The following is a 21,465-nucleotide window of genomic DNA, read 5'->3' as shown; positions in this document are numbered from 1 at the left end:
GACTTGAAATAGAAATTGTGGAAGCTCAAGGTTGAGGGCTTCCCTTAGGGGCAAAGAGAACAGACACTTAGCCCCCACGTGGGAGTTCAAACAGGCTTTCAGGGTTGATGGTGCCTGAATTGCCCAAGGCTGAGCAAACGCTGGCAGGAAAGAGCTTCGCAGCAGAGGCAGAAGGAGAAGTAAAGAAGTGTGAAATCGCATGATAATATGTTTGGGAGAAGCCAGCAGTTCAGAACAGCACAGGTAGGGATGGACAGAGACCAGCTTATGGAGGATATGGCTAGATGAGGGAGCTTGGCCTGTATCCTGAAGGCGACAGAGGACCACAGAATGCCTTGCTTGAGACCAGTGGTCTGACTACAGTGGATTTTTGGTGGGCAGTCCAGGTGGCAATCTGATCACATTACCATGGGATGGATTCTCACAGGAGATGATGACAGCTTGAACTAGGTCAGTGGACAGAAGTTTAAAAAGGAGGAAAAGGATCAAAATATAACACAAAAGAGGGCAGATTATCAGGACGTGTTGTTGAGTGAAAGTGAGGGTGAAGGAAGAGGGATGAGTTAGAGGTGCCCCCTCCCCCGCCCAGGTTTAATGTGTGTTATTGTGAGACTCTGTGCAATGGAATTTCAAGTGAGGCTCCCAAGTAATGTATTTCTTGGACATTAGCCACAAAGCTGAGCCCACCCTGTAGTTTGTCCCCTCAGACCCACTCAGTCTCCACATGCATAACCAGTCAGCCCTGGAGTAGACAGGGAACTGGGAAGCTTTTCTTGGGCTTTTTTTCATACCCACTGACTGAGCAATGAATGAGATCATCATGCTGTAAGACCATAAAGCAGAGGTGAGGAGGGGGCACCAGTCTGGGCCTTCAGAGGGGCAGAGAGGCCTGAGGTCACACTTTATCATGTGGGGTAGAATCTAAAGTTAGCAGGTCAATTGGGACTTATGTTGAATGACCTAAAAACATCGGATTAGGGTGGAGGCCACATTTTTCTTGGTCCAGTATTACACCTATGACTTAATTATATCACTACAGGAAGAAGAGTAGAAGAACAATCTAGAAAAGAGTGGCAAGAAGACAAGAACAGTCAAAGAAGTTATGAAGCACAAGCAAAAGCCAAGATGTTAAACACTCACCCAACAGGCATCTCTGTGATTCCTTGAATTTTGGAAAGCTCTGAGGTCATAAAGGACACAGGGCAACTGCTATCGAAGAGTGAGCTCTACTACTTCTAAGCAGCAATTCTAAGGTCTTTGAAGGAGAAGGAGGAACAACCAGAATGCTCTGTCTTATTTTCATGAATATGTGTTTATCAGAGCTTGAATGGTATGGAACTCTCCATGCCACATACAATGTAAAGAAAAGTAGCTTTATGCCAATTTCATCCAACTTCCCAATTTAGAAATCCTAGGTAAAACCTAAGCACTAATGACTAATATAAATAACACACACACACACACACCCTTTACCCTACGTAATCAGACATCCTCCACGTAGATTCTTTTCCTGCCTCTGGTTGACTAGCCCATTCTCCAGATCACATCGCTTAAGGAACATTTTTAAAGAACTCTGGACTGGTTAGAAGAATCATTTTGTCCTTAGCTCAGTATCCTGAGCTAACACCTTCTATTGAATTTCTGAAAAACAGAAACCATGGCAGAATAATCTTTGGGCAACACCAAATAAGGACAACCAAGCCCTTGGAATTGTAGAGCTTCAATATTTGAAAGAATTTTACTGGAGTTCATGTTGGGAGCAGAAGGATAAGCTAGGTTGCAGGTAACGAATTACACTTAGCAAAATGCTTTACATGTACATTACTAATAGATCCCGTTAAGGGTTAGTTTTTTGGGAATTCTACAAGTGGTACTCTGAATTTGGCCTGCACTAATTTGATGTTTACAGATAGACACGCGATGTGCAGATGTATATGTTTCCCACTAAGTGTCATAAAAACATTGAAGAGAGATCAGTGTATTAAATGTTAATGGGAGGAAGGAAGGAAAGAAGGGGATAGAGAGGGAGGAAAAGGGGGAGTCATCCTGACAGAATTCAGCTCTGGAAAAGGACGCACCAGTGGTCCTCAAAGGTTACCAAACAGTTCAGCAAGTCAGAGTCAACTGAAGGCAATGTTGAAACACAGGTTGCTGGGCCTACAGGCGGTGCTTCTTAGTAAGTTGGTCTGGGGTGGAGCCAAAGACTTTGCAGTTCTTACAAGCCCCCAGGTGATGCTGATGATGCTGGCCCCAGGACCACTGTTTGAGAACCACTAGGTTAGGCCTCTGTGCACCCACCCACCCTCAACTACTGAAAATTCCAGGTGCGGAGACGTCAGTGAAAGCCCTTTTGAGTAAGAGCTCTCCTCTCATACCACTTGACTTAGATGTCCAACATGCCACGTGATTAAGGAGATTAATGCAACGTTTAAACGATCAACCATTTTCATTTCTGAAAGGGCAGAAGAGTGTTACGATAGGCAGGTTTCAGCAGCTTTAGACACAGATCAGAGGCCATTTTCTGTCCTGTCTGCAGCCAAGCAAGTACAACCCAGCCTTTCTTGTCCATACTCCACCCTCCCCCAAATATATGCTTTCCTGGGTAAACTTAGGTTGAGAGGAATTTCAGACCAGAAAAAAAGTTGTCAAATCTGGCTGGAGCAAAACTGAATTGAATTATTATTCATTTTGTGGGAGGGAGACCCATGATGTCAAAAATTGTTTTTGTGATAATACTACGATGCTATTGATTTGTTTTATTCTCCTTCTCCAACAAGTATATGGTGGAATTTTCCAGAAGCTACATGATATGTGATAATGTCACCTTCTGACAGTGACATATAATGGGTTTATTACTGTTGTTTATAAAAAATTAATAAATAATATTTCTAAAATTTCTTATTTTGATTTCTCAGTACTGTATTTCTAGATATAAAATTTCATAAACAAAAGCACTCAGTAGTTTTCATGGTTTTTAATCAGGTACAAAGAGCCTGACAAATCGCCAGCAAGCACATCGACATCCCTGGCTGTTTCAGAGATGCAAATCAAAAGCACAATGAGACGCCATGGGGTATCCACTGAGCTGTCTCTGAGAGAAGGAACCGCATAGTTAATATCCTATTGGTGTAAAACGGTGCAACCACTGTAGAAAACAGGTTGGTGGGCCCTCCAAAAGTTAGACACAGACAAGAGGACCCAGCGATTTCATTCCTAGGCGTGTTTATAATGACATTGAACCCAAATACCCATCAACAAATGGCTGCACAGCAATGGAATATTATTCAGCCATAGAAAGAACGGGAACTTTGATCTATGCTACAAAATGGATGAGCCCCAAACACATTATGCTGAGTGAAAGAAGCCATACACACAAGGGTACATATTGTATGATGCTTGTTATGTGAAATATCCAGAACATACAACTTCACAGAGCCAGAAAGCAGATCAGTGGCTGCCAAGGATGGGGAGTGATTACTCAGTGGGGTTTTTCTAGAGTGATTTGTATTTATTATTTTTTACATGATTTGTTTTTACTTGTTTAAAAGTTGGCTGAGGAGGTAGGGAGAGATTTTCTATTTGCTGGTTCATTCCCCAGATGGCTGCAACAGCCGGGGCTAGGTCAGACCCAAGCCAGGAGCCAGGAACCTCAAACCTCATCTGGTCTCAAATGAGCCCAAGGGCTCAGATCATCTTCCACTGCTTTTCCAGGCGCATTAGCAAGGAGCTGGATTGGAAGCAGAGCAGCTGAGGACTCAAACCCATGTGGGATGCCGGCATCGTAGGCAGTGGCTTAACCCATTACACTACAACGCCTGAGCTGTAGAGAGTGAATTCTTCCACCCAGTGGGGCATCTAATATTGTGAACAGTTGTATCTATTTAGAGGTAGCCTGTGACCCACCAGCCTGTAGCTTATTTGTCCTGTAATAGGATTGTCTCACAGGATTCCTCTGAGCTGCCACAAATGATTTGTTGATTCAAAATGACTAATCCTGGCCGTCGCTGTGGCTCACTTGGTTAATCCTCCATCTGCAGCGCTGGTATCCCATATGGGCACTGGGTTCTGTGGCCGGTTGCTCCTCTTCCAGTCTGGCTCTCTGCTGTGGCCCGGGAAGGCCGTGGAGGATGGCCCAGGTGCTCGGGCTCCTGGACCTGTGTGGGAGACCGGGAGGAAGCACCTGGTTCCTGCCTTCGGATTGGCACAGCTCTGGCCATGGTGGCCATCTGGGGAGTGAACCAACGGAGGGAGGACCTTTCTCTCTGTCTCTCTCTCTCTCTCTCATTAACTCTAGCTGTCAAAAAACAAAACAAAAAAAAAAAAAAACAAAAAACTAACCCTGAGACATCTCAGGGGAAGATTGTACAGCCCAAAGATGTCATTTGTGGAGCAAAACTGCCGTTGGGGTCTTCCAGGGAGCCTGGGCAGACAGTTCAATGAGCAGCATATTTTAGAAGCGTGACAATTAATTTCGGGTTTTAAAGGCTTGGTCTGTCAGGTGCCTTCAATGGAATCTTATTTACTCCCCAACCGCACCAGTTATTAACTTGATTAGAAGTTAGTTTAACATTCTGCCTCAGGGTCCTATTTCCCTTTTATTTGAGCACCTGCTCTTATGGCTGTGGCAGCCAGGGCCTCTAGGGAGAAGGACTCTGGTCGTTCCCATCAGCCACACACTGGAGGTGCGGAGTCTCACTTCTGTTCCCACCCCAGGTGTCTCTAGGTGCTGAAGATCCCCTGGTATGGGTCTGAGTGCACAGCAGCCTGCACATCTGTGGGTGCCCACCCGGTCCCTGGCGTGGATGTCCACCGGAAGTTCTGACCTCAACTTGCTGTGGGTCTGTGGCAGGAAGCCCGGGCTCCTTCCTAGTAACCCCCCTGGGGAAGTTGCGCCTGCTCCTGCCCTCAGTTAACTGTGCCTCACCAGTTTTTTTTTTTTTAATTTTTTTTTTATTTTTTACAGACAGAGTGGACAGTGAGAGAGAGACAGAGAGAAAGGTCTTCCTTTGCCGTTGGTTCACCCTCCAATGGCTGCTGCAGCAGGCGTGCTGCAGCCAGTGCACCACGCTAATCCAAAGCCAGGAGCCAGGTGCTTCTCCTGGTCTCCCATGGGGTGCAGGACCCAAGCACCTGGGCCATCCTCCACTGCACTCCCGGGCCACAGCAGAGAGCTGGCCTGGAAGAGGGACAACCGGGGCAGAATCCGGCGCCCTGACCGGGACTCGAACCTGGTGTGCCGGCGCTGCAAAGCGGAGGATTAGCCTTGTGAGCTGCGACGCCGCCTGGGACTTTTTTTTTTTTTAAAGGCTACCTCATGCCCATTAGTCTGGCTACTATTAAAAAATCACAAACACTGGTAAGGATTGAAATAAACTGGAAACTTGGTAAACTATTGGCAGGTTTGTAAAATGGTACAGCCACTGTGGAAGACAGTATAGTGGTTTCTCAAAGAAAATTAAACATAGGAGTATGGTGCTGCAGCATAGTGGGCTAAGCCTCTGCCTGAGGCACCAGCATCCCATATGGGCACCGTTTTGTGTCTTGGCTGCTCCTCTTTCAATCCTGCTCTCTACTAATGGCCTGAGAGAGCAGTGGAAGGTGGTCCACAAATTGGGCCCTTGAAACAACATGGGAGACACGGAAGAAGCTCCTGGCTCCTGCCTTTAGACTGGCCCAGCTCTGGCTGTTGTGACCATTTGAGGACTGAACCAGTGGATGGAAGACCTCTCTTTCTGTTTCTCCCTCCCTCTGTCTGCAACTGTGCCTATCAAATCAATAAATGAATCTTAAAAAAAAAAAAGAAAATTAAACAGAATTACCATACAGCCTATATATATATATATATACACACACACACACATATATATATACTCCAAAGAATTGAAAGTTTAGTGTCAATGATATTTGTTTATATAAATAAATTCATGTTTATTGTGGTATTATTCACAATATCCAAAATATGGAAGCAACCCAAATGTCTAGCAACAAATCAAATAATAAAATATGGTATATACACATACAATGGAATATTTATTTAGCCCTGAAAAAGGAACTCAGATATATGCTATAGCATGGATGAACCTTGAGTCCATCATGTTAAATGAAATAAGAAATAAGACAGTAAAAAAAATGGGAGACAACCTTGTGGTGCAGCAGGTTAAGCCATTGCTTGTGACACCCGAATTCCACATCAGGGTGCTGGTTCAGGTCCTGGCTGTTCTGCTTCAGATCCAGCTTCCTGCTGGTGTACCTGGGAAGGCAATGGATGACGGCCCAAGTACTTGTGGGAGACCTGGATGTAGTTCCTGGCTCCTGGCTTCAGCCTGGCCCCAGCTGTTGTGGCCATTTGAGAAGTGAGCTAGCAAATGGAAAATCTCTCTCCTACTGTGTCATTCTGTCCTTCAAATAAACACATAAATCTCTTTTTAAAAAGGTAAATGATGAAAAAAGACAAAAGTAAAACTCAGAGACAGAAAGTAGAATGGTGGTTGCTAAGAACTGGTGGTGGTGGGAAATGGGAGTTTTTGGTTTAATGGATTGGAAACAGTTCTGGAGACGGATGTGATAGTTACACAGCAACCTGAATGTGTTTAGTAGGATGGCTTATTGAACTCTACATCTAAGAATGGCTAACTAGCATGCTCCTTACCACAATTTTTTAAGAAACAGAGTAGGTCCTGTTTGATTCCATTTATGGAAATTTCTAGAAAATAAACTACTCTACAATGACAGTAGCTAGATCAGTGGCTGTCAGGGTAGGATTACAAAGAGCATTATCTTGGCTGGCGCTGTGGCTCAACAGGCTAATCCTCCGCCTGCGGTGCCGGCACACCAGGTTCTAGTCCCGGTCAGGGCACTGGATTCTGTCCCGGTCACTTCTCTTCCTGTCCAGCTCTCTGCTGTGGCCCAAGTCCTTGGGCCCTGCACCCACATGGGAGACCAGGAGAAGCACCTGGCTCTTGGCTTCAGATCAACGCGGTGCACCGGCCGCAGTGGCCACTGGGGCGTGAACCAACGGAAACAGAAGACCTTTCTCTCTGTCTCTCTCTCTCACTTTCCACTCTGCCTATTAAAAAAAAAAAAAAAAACGCAAAGAGCATTATTTTGACTTAGACACTTCAAATATGTGCAGTTTGTTGGTATCAAGAAAACTCCCGATAAATCTCTTTGTTTATAAAACAAAAAACAAAAACAAACAAACAAAAACCCTCTGTTTATAGTTCCTAGCTGTTTTTCAAAGCAGTACTTGCCTTAGTACTCCCTGCCTCAGTAGCCTGTAGGTTCAGATGAGGCCAGGCCCACATTCCCTGATTCTTGTTCCACTTGCTGATATGAAACATTGGCTCCACACACCCACACCCATGCTCATTCACACACACACAGTCATTCAGATATTTGGGGAAGTTCCTTGCATCTGATTGGCTGCCTCTGCTGGGCTCCATAGTTCATTAATAAAACAACTAAATCATTCTGTGCTCCACCCATGGGAGAGGCACAAGCTCCTCCTCCCTAAATTGTGTCAATATTTTATCACTGGGCACTGAAACAAGTTCCTTGAGCCCCGGTGTTTCACAGAATCTTTCACGAAACCTGAATCCTCAGCTCTGACGGCAGCTTTTCTTCCTGGAAGGCTTCGACGCGTGGCCAAGGGAGCAGACCAGTGGAATGGTTTCTGAACAGATACCAGGATGCCCACTGAATTCCACCTCAAACTCTTCTTCCAGTCTCCCTTCTCCAAAAACGCTGCTGGAGCCCAGATGCTTCACCACAGACCCATCCACACGCCAAGAGAAGCCTCAATTCTGGGCACAAACTCAGGCAAGACTGAACTGCAGAGTCCACATACATTTTTTTTGTGTGAAAGCTTTTACTTAATAAATATAAATTTCATAGGTACTGCTTTTGGGCTGTAGCGGTTCTTCCCCCAATACCTATCCTCCCACTCCAAACCATCCCACCTCCTATTCCCTCTCCCATCCCATTCTTCATTAAGATTCATTTTTAATTATCTTTATATACAGAACATCAATTCTATACGAAGTAAGGATTTCAATAGTTTGCTCCCACAAAGACACACAAAGTATAAAGTACTCTTTGAAGACTAGTTTTGCCATTAATTCTCATAGTATAACTCATTAAGGACAGAGGTCCTGCAGTGCACAGTGACTCCTGCTGTTGATTTAACAACTGACACTCTTATTTATGATGTCATTAATCACCTGAGGCTCTTGTCATGAACTGCCATCCACACACATTATCATCGTGGTGTTGAGACACTACCATGTTTGGTCATACTGTTAGGACCAATCAATTCTAAGTTCTTATATACTCATTTGACAAATATTTGGCACTTTTCCCTAAGGAAAACCAAAACAGAATGCTCAGGGGTTTGGTCAGATAGACTATTGCCTAAAGGATTACATTTGGCAGTTAAAAATTAAGGCACCGAAGTGTACGCCTTGTTCTCTGGCAACAACCTACACATGCATTTACGAAAACAAAGTGGCGTTCCCATCAGGTGTAAGACCAAAAGTATAAGGGGGAATATAAGACAACTAGGAGAACTGGTTTCCTTTCTGCCCACACCTCTCACTGCCTCACTGTGGTAGGAAAAGACAAGAGGACAAATAAAGTCTGCACTCAAAGTCTCCACCTTGCTGCTTTGTGAGGTGTGGAGGCAAGGCAAATTGACGCACAGTGAACCCATGAACCCCCAAAATGTATGGCTATGGTTTGAGAGCAGCAGCTATGACTAAGAACTGAACTGCTTGAAGTAGGAAGAGCAAGAGGGAGCTTTAGACAGGGCTCTGAGTTTCCCTTGGGTAAACGTGGCTTGAACAGGATCCAGATGATCCCACGTGCAAAGCTGGTGAGGCACAGTTAACTGAGGGCAGGAGCAGGCAGAACTTCCCATCCCATATGAGTGCCAGTTTGAGTCCCATCTGCTCCACTTCCAATCCAGCTCTCTTCTGAGGCCTGGGAAAGCAGTGGAGCATGGTCCAAGTCCTTGGGCCCCTGCACCCACGTGGGAGAAGCTCCTGGCTTTGGATTGGTACAGCTCTGGCTGTAGAGACCATCTGTGGAGAGAACCAGCTGATGGAAGACCTCTCTCTCTCTCTCTTTCTCTGTCTCTCTCTCTGCCTCTGCCTCTCTGTGGCTCTGCCTTTCAAATAAATAAATCTTTTCTTAAAAAAGTTTCTCTTTCAGACATAATCACCCTGTGAAGTCTCTATGGAGCAGAGTCTTACCCAAATTCTAATACAGTGTTGCTTAAACACAAAACAAACTTCAGTTTTTATAATCTATAAATATTTGGAGGCCCTTTGTTACTGAAGCCCAAATTGGCTGATTCTGACTGATACAGGACCGTTCAGACATGCACAGACACTGTAGCTTCTGTGACGTATAACAAATCGGACCCCAGGCACTAATTGGCGCATGAACGCTCTATTCCACTGAAACAATCCTTGTAGGCATTGTTCAGTTCCTCTTCATTAAAATGTTCACTTCTTCAAATAGCCTCTTCTTGCTGTAGGATGATTTCCAGTAAAAGTGAAGGCAGGATTCAAAGAAGTCTTATACAACCTCATGGCAATGGGAAAGAGTGAAGGCCCTCAAAGGTGCTGTCCTCTGCTTTTTCCAGATACAGATATTTTGATTTTCCACCTGGGACTCTCAGCTGGTGCCTGCTGTGGTCACAAACTGTGCCTGGGGCTCTCTGGGGGCAACAACAACCAGAACTAAGTCCCTTCAGCCTTCTTAGACCATTCTGGGTTGTGTAAGGGCCCCCTCAGCCAGCTGGTCCGCTTCTCTCTGATCACTCCTCACCCCACCATAGATAGCTCCCCTGCATACAGGCAGCTCCCATGAGAAGCAGCTTCCTGGACTCACAGCAGTTTCCGGGCTCCAATCAGAAAGAGGAGCAAAAGGAGTGGCTGGGCTTCCAGTCCTTTCCTGGATGCACAGCGGCTCTGGGCCCACGTGGCCGTGACTCTGACTGGTGCCGGAAAAGGTCAAAATGAGACAGGAGAGAAAAGGCAGCTCATCAACATCCAGCCTCTCTCTCCCAGCCCAACTTCACATCAGTCTTTGCCCACAGGTCCCTACCCTTCAGGAGCACAGAGCGCCGGACCCTAACTGCAGAAGACGCCCTAGCACCCAGCGAGGGAGTTTCCCAAGCTGTGCGTGCCTTGAAGAAGAATCCAGGACCACCAACCAACTGACTGACACATGACCTTCCTGGGGAAGGGACTGCCATCTTGAACATGCCCCATGCAAAAGGAGCAACTGTGCCTGCACACAACACTGTGCTGATTCCAAACCAAGCTGCCATGTGCTGAGAGCAGCAAGCAAGATACTTGAGAAGGCACAGCCAGCTAAGCATACACACACATACACACACCCTAGACCCTGTTTGGGTTAACATTGGCCTCCTCTCAATTTCTATTGCTGAAGAAGCTTAAAAATCAAACGAAGATGGAGTGACCTAAGCCAATACCATTAAAAACAAGAAGTTACTTTTGCCCCAAATAAAAATTAAAGTTTAAAATTACAGCCCTAAACTTTTTCCCCAAAAGCTAAAATTGGGTGCAGCTATAAAAATAAGGGACCCTATGCTTAGCTAGCTGCGACACTTGTGCCTGGCCGTGCTAAGACCTGGTGCTCTGTGCTCTGATATGGGGTACTGGGGTTTCCAGAATTTTCGAATGACCTTATGAACCATCAATTATGCTCCTAGATAAATACCCAATAAAATTGAAATGTGTGTTCAAACAAAAGCTTGTACATGAGTGTTCATAGAAGCCTTGCTCATATTTGCCAAAAAATGGAAACTACCCAAATATCCTTCTACTGGTGAATAAATAAACAAATTGTGAAATACTCATTTTGAAGAACCTTAAAAATCTAAGCAAGATGGAGTGACCTAAGCCAATACCATTAAAAACAAGAAGTCACCTTTGCCCCAAATAAAAATTAAAGTTTAAAATTACAGGGAAGAGATGTATAATTTGGGACATGCTCAGGCTGACTTGCCCCAAGTGGTGGAGCTGGAAGCATACCAGGGGATTCCAATTCAATCCCATCGAGGTGGCATGTACCAATGCCATCTCACTGTTCCAGGTGATCAGTTTCAGTTCACAGTTGGTCATGGTGGAGGGACTGGGAGTCAAAGGGAGCACATAGACAAGTCTAGTACCTGCTAACGCTAACCGATGGAGTAAATAAAGGGGAGAGTGATCCAACATGGAAAGTGAGATACTCAGCAGACTCATAGAATGGCAGATGTCCTAAATAGCACTCTGGCCTCAGAATCAGCCCTAAAGGCATTCGGAGCTGGCTGAAAAGCTCATGAGAGTATTTCAGGCATGGAAAGCCAAGACACTCTGGCAAAAGATCTCTGTGAGTGAGATCCCAGTGGAAAGAACAGGTCATCAAAGAAGGAGGTACCTTTCTCTGAAGGGAGGAGAGAACCTCCACTTTGACTATGACCTTGTCTAAACAAGATAAGAGTCGGAGAACTCAGAGGGCTTCCATAGCCTTGGAAACTCATGACTGGAGCATAGGGAGATTACTGATGCCATAGACAGGAGTGTCAATTGGTAAAGTCAACAACAGGAGTCACTGTGCACTTAATCCTCATGTAGGATCTCTATCCTTAATGTGCTGTACATTGAGATTTAATGCTATAACGAGTACTCAAACAATATATTTCACTTTGTGTTTCTATGGGGGTGCAAACTGTTGAAATCCTTACTTAATGCATACTAAACTGATCCTCTGTAAAAAAAAAAAAAAAAAAGAAATTATCAATTCCCAACTTGACTCTCACTGGGATTAAACATGACAATAGGTCTGCTCTGATTTCATCATCATTTAAAAAAATCATCTATTATTTTTCACTTTATGTTTCTGTGTGGGAGCAAACTGTTGAAATCCATACTTGATGTATACTAAGCTGATCTTCTGTATATAAAGAGAATCGAAAATGAATCCTCACGTGAATGGAAGGGGAGAGGGAGTGGGAAAGGGGAGGGTTGTGGGTGGGAGGGACGGTATGGGGGGGAAGCCATTGTAATCCATAAGTCGTACTTTGGAAATTTATATGCATTAAATAAAAGTTTTTAAAAAAAAAGAAAGTGAAAGGTACATATTTTTGGTGCAAAAAATTTTTAATAGCCACACATGAGGGGTCTTCTGCAGACATGATGAAAAATCTATGCATGAATTTCAATTTCTTTTATACCCAAATAAACTTATCTTTGAATTCAAAAAAAAAAAAATTACAGCCCTAAACTTTTTCCCCCAAAGCTAAAATTTGGTGCAGCTATAAAAATAAGGGACCCTATGCTTAGCTAGCTGCGACACTTGTGCCTGGCTGTGCTAAGACCTAACCCAGTTTGTATACCTCCTAATACGAAAATAACAGTGTGGGAAGTGGGACGCCGCTCTCCCTCCAGGGGAACGAAGGGAGCGAGACGTCATCCCCCTCAGGGTGAACAAGATGATGCTGGCAGGGAAAGGAACTGCTGAAGAAGTAAACAACAAAATGGTGACGAGGTGCATGCCTCCCATGTGGTCCCCCTAGCTGATTGGATAAAAGATGCATGCCTTTCACATGATCAGCTCACGGATTGGACTGCTGTGTGCATGCCGCCCATGTGATCCCATAGCTGATTGGACAGAAGACGCATGCCTTTCACATGATCAGCTCACGGATTGGACTGCTGTGTGCATGGACACTATAGTGCTTTTGATTGGTCACTGCGGGTATATAAACCGTGTGGCTCTGTGCTGGGGTCTCTCTCTGGACTCCCGAGTTCAGGAGGCCCGTCTGCGCAGACGCCGAATAAATCCTCTTGCTTTTGCATCAGCCGGTCTGGACTCTGAGTCTTTGGGGTGTGCCTCTTGACGTGTTAGCATCCTCACTCAGAGGGTCTAACACATGCAGTGGACTACTACTTAGCACCAGAAAGGAACTAGTGACATACACCATAGGAGAAACCTCAAAAACATCATTCTGAGCAAAACAAATCACATATGAAGACTACACACACTGTGTGATTCTATTTATATGCTTTTATAACAGACAAAACTAATCTATGGTGAAAGCAATCAGAACAATGGTTTCCAGGGACAGGGATAATGTGGGAGTTGATGGGGGAAGGGACACTAGAGATCTTGCTGGAATTATGGAAATATCCTACAACTTGATAGAGGTAAGGGAATATGCATTTGTCAAAACATCTTATGTAAAGTAGATCTCAATTAAAAACTTTAATGCTAATTTGAATATCAGAAGCTAGCACTATAGGGGATTCATGAACAGAGACAAGACAGCAAGGCCTTATAACAGGGAGTGTGACAGGTGACTCAAAAGTTTAAATTGTATGGGGCCAACGCTGTGACCCAGTGGGTTAATCCTCTATCTGAGGCGCCAGAATCCCACCCATTCTAGTCCCAGCTGCTCCACTTCCGATCCAGCTCTCTTCTGTGGCCTGGGAAAGAAGTAGAAGATGGCCCAATCACTAGGGCTCCTGCACCTGTGTGGGAGACCTGGAAGAAGCACTTGGCTCCTGGCTTCAGATTGGCCCAGTTCTGGCTGTTGCAGCCATATGAGGAGTGAATCAGCGGATGGAAGACCTTTCTTTCTGTCTCTCCCTCTCACTGTCTATAACTCTACCTGTCAAATAAATAAATAAAATATTTAAAAAATGTTTAAATTGTCTACAAGGTATAGCACACCTGAGTGGTTATAGGCTATAGGTTATTTTGCTTGGTTGTTTTAAAAGCAGGGTCTGTTCTTCATAAGAATAAATGTTGATTTGTAACTGGTCTGTTTCTGACTTCTGTATCTCTGCTTGATAATGGCCAAGGCCACCAGACTATGGTTTCTCCTGCACTCTCCCAGCTGCAGTCACAAGATAACATAGGTGGCCTCAAGGTCAGTGATTAAATGACTGATAAGAAAGTAGGTTTTGCCTTTAAAAACCCCACCACCACTGCAACTGGGGCTGTCTCCTTCAGACTTGCTCTGTGAGAAAGGCAGTCGCCAGCTGGCTAGTAAAGACTCCTAATTTGATCTCAAAGTCTCGCTGTGTTTTTAATTTGTATGTCCCACAACAGAAGTAGCTGTTTATTTTTTAAAGGTTTTATTTATTTGAGTAGAGTTACAGTCAGAGAGAAACAGAGAGAAAGGTCTTGCTTCCATTGGATCACTCCCTAAATAGCTGCAACGGCCAGAGCTACACCAATCTGAAGCCAGGAGCCAGGTGCTTTTTCCTGGTCTCCCATGCAGGTGCAGGGTCCAAGGTTGGCCCATCTTCTATTGCTTTCCCAGGCCATAGCAGAGAGCTGGATGCGGAATGGAGCAGCCAGGACTAGAACCGGTACCCATATGGGATGCCAGCACCACAGGCAGAGGATTAACCTACTGTGCCATAGTGCTGGCTCAAAATATTCTTATTTTTTACTTAGGATTTCCTTTATACTTTTTACTGAGAGATTTCCTGCCTTCACCTTTCATAGTGATGACCATGTTTCTGTGTGTAGCACATCTTTAAGCACTTTTTTTAATTAGACAGGTAGAGTTATAGACAGTGACAGAGAGACAAAGAGAAAAGTATTCCTTCCATTGGTTCACTTCCCAAACGGCTGCTACAGCCAGCACTGCACTGATCCGAAGCCAGGAGCCAGGTGCTTCTTCCTGGTCTCCCATGCAGGTACAGGGGCCTAAGCACTTGGGCCATTCTCCACTGCCTTCCCAGGCCATAGCAGAGAGCTGGACTGGAAGAGGAGCAACTGGGACTAGAACCCTGTGCCCATATGTGATGCCGGCGCCACAGGTGGAGGATTAGTCAAGTGACCCATGGCGCCGGCCCCTCTTTAAGCATCTTTTGTAAGGCTGTATGAGTGGTAACAAAGTCTTTCAATTTCTGTTTGTTATGGAAGGTCTTTATTTCACCTTCATTCTTAAATGAGAGCTTTGCAGGGTACAGAAACCTGGGTTGACAGTTCTTTTCTCTTAAGATTTAGAGAATATATCTCGCCATTCTCTCCTAGCCCACAGGGCTTCTGATGAAAAGTCATCTGTGAGTCTGAGATGCTCTGAAAGTTTTCTGGTGTTTCTCTTGTGCATATTTTAGTATATTTTTTTTAAAAAGATTGATTGATTTATTTGAAAGTCAGAGTTATGCAGAGAGAGGAGAGGCAGAGAGAGAGAGAGAGAGAGAGAGAGAGAGGTCTTCCATCCGATGGTTCACTCCCCAATTGGCCGCAGTGACCTGAGCTGTGCCGATCTGAAGTCAGGAGCCAGGAGCTTCTTCCAGGTCTCCTACACAGGTGAAGGGGCCAAGAACTTGGGCCATCTTCTACTGCTTTCCCAGGCCACAGAAGAGAGCTGGATAGGAAGTGGAGCAGCCAGGTCTTGAACCGGCACCCATATGAGATGCTGGCACTTCAGGCCAGGGTGTTAACCCACTGCGCCACAGCACTGGCCCCTAAAATCTCAATTTCATGGGAAATTTTCATTCATTTAATGTATGGGTTTCTTTAATTCATGGATTTGCTTCTGATTACTTCTAAGTAATCCTACAATCCATTTTTTGAATTCCATTTCTGACATTTCTTCAATTTCTTCATATTCACATTCTAGTAGTGAAGTGTTGTTGTGTTCCTTTTGGGGTGTCATGTTGTCTTTCTTATTCTTGTTTCTTGAATTTCTGTGGCGTTTGTGGAGATACTTGTTGTTGTTGTCTCACAACCCTCATGATGGCTTTTGAGCCTCTGTGGCTTAGTGGAGTGTCTGTTCTTTCAGTGAATCCCCTGAGGCATGTGCTGGGTTTGGCCAGGGAGCTCTGTTTAGTGCTCCAGGGTGAGGGCAGGGTCCAAGGTGACACCCAAGTTGGGCATGGTAAATCTTTTTTTTTTCTTCAGAGGGGAGGGTTTGATAAGCTCTGCGGGCAGAGTCTCACACCCACCTCTCCTCCTCCAATACCTGGGCACCAGCCCCAATGGCCACTGCGGCTGGCACGCTGCGATCCAGGAGCCAGGTGCTTCTCCTGGTCTCCCATGCAGGTGCAGGGCCCAAGCACTTGGGCCATCCTCCACTGCACTCCCGGGCCACAGCAGAGAGCTGGTCTGGAAGAGGAGCAACCAGGACAGAATCCGGCGCCCTGACTGGGACTAGAACCCGGGTGCCAGAGCCGCAGGTGGAGGATTAGCCTATAGAGCAGCGGCGCCGCCCAATTTTCTCTTCTAAAACCATATAATTGTCCCTCAGTATACATGAGAGATTGGTTCTAGGACTCTGTGAGGTCCAAAATCCGGGGAAATCAAGTTCCTTTTGTAAAGTGATATAGCAATGCTAGTAATCTATGCGCATCCTCCAAAATACCTTAAGTCACCTTTGGATTACTTAATGACAGCTCATACAATGTGAATGTTATATAAACAGATATTATACTCATACTGTGTTGTTTAGGGAATGACAAGAAAGGAAGTGTGTATATGTTTAGTACAGGCACAGTATTTTTTTTCTGAATATTTTCAATATGCAGTTGATTGAATCCATGGATTCAGAACTCACAGGTACAGAGGGCAAACTGTAATCACTATTTATAAACTGGGATATTTCAAGCAAGGATCTTTATTTCCCAGAGCTCTTTAAAAATGAAAACTCTGGGCACATATTTGACCTAGTGATTGAGGCATCAGCTAGAACACCATGTCCCATATGAGAGTGCCTGGTTTTAATACCCAGCACTGGTTTCTGATTCCTGTTTCCTGTTGATGCAGATCACAGAAGGCAGCAGATGATGGTACAAATACTTGAGTCCCTATCATCCATGTAGAAGACTGGGGTTGAGTTCCTGGCTCCTGACTTTGGCAGCTTCAGATGTTGTAGGCAGACGGGATGCCCCTTTGCCACATAAACAATAAAAAATAAAGAAAAAAATCTAGTAGTAATGAACCCATTGCTCCCACATTTTCCATAGGTTCTTGAAGCCCACGTCCTCTTATCTCATGCCCACTAACCTGTAGGTCAGCCCAAAAGGCATTTAGGTTCATGATTCCTGAATATGTATTGAGTTTACGTTTTAAAACACTAAGGCTCTGTTACTTCATCCTTTAGTTTTATCTTGAAATTATTTTGAGATGAATCAAAAACAACATTGAAAGCAGGAGATTCTTTAAAGATTTTTCTCCTCTCTGAAGTTCTCCTTACCAGGAAAAAAAAAAATAAGGAACATAGAGGAAGGAGTTAATGTTGGGAGAGAAAAGATAATCTTTTGTGAGATGAAAGAAGAGCTCCATGGATGGCAGGCCACGTTACACTGTTTTGTAGATAAGAGAAGCAGGGCAGGCTCACGGTGGAATTGCAAAGTAGGAAAGTATGAGAGACAACTTCGTTATGGGGCAGTTTGCTTTATGTTACTGGGTTGGGTGTAACTTTGCTGCAGAAGTCATACCAAGAGGCCTAAAACATTGTTTCAGCTATTCTAACTCTCGTTCAGGGTGGAGTTTCTGTGTTCTGCTCATGGGGCCTCTTATCCATCTTCTCCATATGCTGGCATCCTGCCACAACAGATGGCTCTGGCTTAGTATCAAAGAAAATATTTCTCTCAACACTTTCTCAATCTCTAACTTAACTTTTTTAGTTGACAACTTTCCCTGCAATCATTTTAGTTAGTTTTCAGAGGACAATATATTATCTATTGTGCATTTTGTATCTAGCATTTATCGAGAGTTTATCACATTAAGCACTATTCAAAATTCTTTTATTAACTTATTTAATCCTAACAATCACCTTATTACTTCCAACCCTCTGAGCTCCTTTATGTCGCTCCCCCTCTCGTGGAGGAACGACACTAAACCCTGCGCTGTTCTTTTTGCCCGGCCCTTCCCGGGTTAGCTGCCGTTCCCTCACTCATGGAGGAACGATGCCGTCCCGGGTTAGCTGCCGGCCCCTCCACCTCCGTGGAGGGGCAGCACCCCCCGTCACTTTCCCTGCTTCCACGGAGAGCGGCATACCACCGGCCGGCTCTCTCGGGGGTTGCTCAGATGTTATCCGGATGTTCCCCCAGATGTTCCTGGTGCATGTTGTCTCTTTCCTCCTTTATAGTCCTCTTCCACCAATCCCAACTCTGCTGCCCACACGCCGAGCACGCTGCTCTCCTCCAATCAGGAGCAGGATCAGCTCCTGCAGTTTATTGGTCAAACTGGAGGCAGCTGTGTAGAAGTTGTTTGGTCTCTCTCTTAGCGCCATATTGTGGGAGAGCAGATGCATAGAATAAATCTTAAGTCCAGTAACTTAGTCTAGTCTCAGTTGCTCCCCACACTTTATTTACTCACTCCACCACAATGCTCGCTCCAATAACGTGTTTTTTTCCCCAAATATTTTTTGATCTGTAGTTGATTGAATCCACAACACACAGCCATGGAAATGGGAGGCTGCCTGTATATAAACAAATTCATATATTTGAAAACCTATCTACTTCCTAATTTTTTCCCGAAATAGCTCATCCTCAAAGGCAGATATTAACAGGGCTCCTGTATAAGAGGCACAAACTATTATAGAAATAGCAAGCAACAAAGAAACAGCTCTGACAGGTGAGAGGTGAATATCATTCAGCTGTTCTTGCAGACATGGAAGACTGAGAGGATTGTGTCACTATGATGTTTTATCCACATTTCTTCTCTTCCTTGTTGTCTTCTCAGTATACACAAGTGCTAGGAACAGACTTCCAGCCAATAAAACATAGAACTGGAGAGAATGGGCTTTCAATGCCAATTAAAAAGGAAAATTCCAAAACTGTTTTGAGTTCAAAAAACAAGGGAGCTTTCGACACTTGCTAACCTCACACTACTCTGACATGTTCAGATATTTAAAGTTCAATGCCTAGCTCATAGCTTTATATTTTCCAATTACAAAAAGGTATTAAATTGTGGTTATAAAGCTCTTCATTCACATAATATGAATGAGCTATCAAGAAATGGATTAGGCTCTTGGGAAGTTTTGCTACCAAAAATTCAGTGCAGGAGAAACTAGGAGTAATTTTTGTATTCTAGAGTCTATGGTTTCATCACTCCAGGGATGCAATTCACTGCTAATTTATTTTTAGGTGTTTGTTTATTTGAGGGCAAGGAAGGTGCCAAGGAGGCTGACCTACTTAGGACTTTGTGGAGGAAGCCTGACACTTTGAGAGAATTGAGAGAATCTACTTGCATTGTCTGTGGGAATAACCAGAAATGCAAAAGCGTTTTGAGTTGGGGGAATCTAGAGGGGAGTAGGTGGATCTGGGCAACCTCAGTAGTGACCAAGACAACACAGGCCAGAGGCCACTCTCTGTTTTGCCTGGGTCCCGGGTCCTGATATGGGCCCTGTGGTGGGAAGAGAATCTTTTGCCATGGGAGCAGTGAAGTGGGGCTTAGTTGGAGGAGTAAAGAAGTCAGCTTTTTGTTCACCTTGGCCAATGGAAGCTCAGATCCATATCTGATGTGGTTTACAAAAATAAGGAAATGTGATGTTTTTTATTCTTGAGTATTGAGAAACAATTCCTTCCTTCACATTGAACATGTTTTTCTCCTCTTAAACATCCCCTTACCGCCCCCCATTCATAGATTCCTTTTCTTTCATTCCTTCCATCTCATTTTCACTGCTTTGGGGGCCCTAGATTAACAGCAAGCAGTGCTATAGTTTGGATATTAACTTAGATGTTCCCCCAGTGGCCCATGTATTAAAGCCTTGGTCTCCAAAGTGTTATGTTAATGCTTAATGGACTAAAGGTTGAGATTTCATCCAGTTGTGGTGCCTGAAGAGGCAGGGCCTTTAGGAAGTCATTGGATTGGGCTGGACTGCCAGGGTGGAACCCGTATGCTAGAAACATGGTGGCTTTGTAAAGAGAAACCACATGGACAGGGAAGGATGAATATACTGCCCGTGTTTCTGCTTCCTAACTCCCCTTGTGATGCTCTCTCTTACAGGTGCCATTACCACCCACACTAGGTGCCAGACCAATGGACTGCCCACTCTTGGACTGTGAACCTCCAAAACTGTAAGACACAGTAAACCTTCCTTCATAGGTAGCATCACTCAGGTGTTTTACTTACAGTGATGAAGAGTTGACTGGTCTAAGCAGCCACATCCCTTTACACAGATCCCTAGAGGCTCAATTTTGCTTTAGCTCATAGATCGGTATGTTATGACAACATAAGCATTAGTAATGCACTGCCCCTTTCTCCACCCACACCCACACTGAGAAACAACTGTGCCCAGCTTCTTTGCAGTTTCCAGAATCTTTCTGCCAGCTTTTGAAAATCTTTTTTAAGTCTTATTTCTTTCTGTCTTTGAAAGGCAGAGCAAGGGAGAGAGAGAGAGAGAGAGAGAGAGAAGAGAGAGAGAGTGTCTACCATCCACTGGTTAACTCCATAAATGGTCTGGGCCAGGTTGAAGCCAGGAGCCAGGAAATCCATCCTGGTTCCACATGGGAGGCAGGGACCCAAGTCCTTAGGCCATTTTTTGTTGCCTTCCCAAGTGCATTAGCAGGAAACTGGATCAGAAGCAGCGTAGCTGGGGCTTGAACTGGTGCTCTGTGCTCTGATATGGGGTACTGGTGTTTCCAGAATTTTAGAATGACCTTATGAACCATCAATTATGCTCCTAGATAAATACCCAATAAAACTGAAATGTGTGTTCAAACAAAAGCTTGTACATGCATGTTCATAGAAGCCTTGCTCGTATTTGCCAAAAAATGGAAACTACCCAAATATCCTTCTACTGGTGAATAAATAAACAAATTGTGAAATACTCATTTAATGGAATTTTAGTCACTAATGAAATGGAATGAAGTCCTGAATTGTACAGCATAGAAAAACCTTGCAAACATTCTGTTGAATGAAAGGAGCCAAATATAAAAGGATGTATTATAGGATTCTATTTCTATAAAATGTTCAGAATAAGCAAATTCATGGAGACACAAAGTAGGTCAAAGGTTCCCAGGGGCAAGCAGGAAGGGAGATTGGCAGTGATTTTTTTAAAAAGATTTATTTTGTTTATTTCAAAGACAGAGTTACAGAGTGAGGTAGACGGGGGGGGGGGGGGGTGTCTTCCATCCACTGGTTCACTCCCCAGATGGCTGCAACGGCCGGAGCTGCAGGATCCGAAGCCAGGAACCAGGAGATTCTTCTGGGTCTCCCACGTGGGTGCAGGGGCCCAGGGGCTTAGGCCATCTTAAACTGCTTTCCCAGGCCATAGAAGAGAGCTGGATTGGAAGAGGAGCAGCTGGGAATAGAACTGGTGCCCATATGGGATGCCGGTGCATCAGACCAGGGCTTTAACCCCCTGCACCACAGTACTGGCCCTGGGAGTGATTATTAATAGGCACTGGGTTTTTTTTTTTTTTCAGGGTGATGAAACTATTTTAGAAGTAGTGGTGTCTGTTTCACAATATCATGAATACACAAAAA

General features: G+C 44.6%; 1 protein-coding gene across 1 annotated transcript in view; it reads left to right on the top strand.

Annotated features, from left to right (window-relative positions):
* Positions 1 to 2,896, top strand: part of LOC127487073 (interleukin-2 receptor subunit alpha) — a 46,444-nt gene extending 43,548 nt beyond the window's left edge. The window contains exon 8 of the mRNA XM_070055803.1: positions 1,040 to 2,896. Within this exon, the coding sequence (XP_069911904.1) occupies positions 1,040 to 1,064 (25 nt within the window). The 3' untranslated portion in view covers positions 1,065 to 2,896. The remainder of the gene's footprint in view (positions 1 to 1,039) is intronic.
* The last annotated feature ends 18,569 nt before the right edge of the window (positions 2,897 to 21,465 follow it).

This window comes from Oryctolagus cuniculus, chromosome 13 (genome assembly GCF_964237555.1).
Source record: "Oryctolagus cuniculus chromosome 13, mOryCun1.1, whole genome shotgun sequence".
NCBI lineage: Eukaryota > Metazoa > Chordata > Mammalia > Lagomorpha > Leporidae > Oryctolagus > Oryctolagus cuniculus.
The sequence above is the reverse complement of the archived record's forward strand: the minus strand, read 5'-3'. Positions and strand labels throughout refer to the sequence as shown.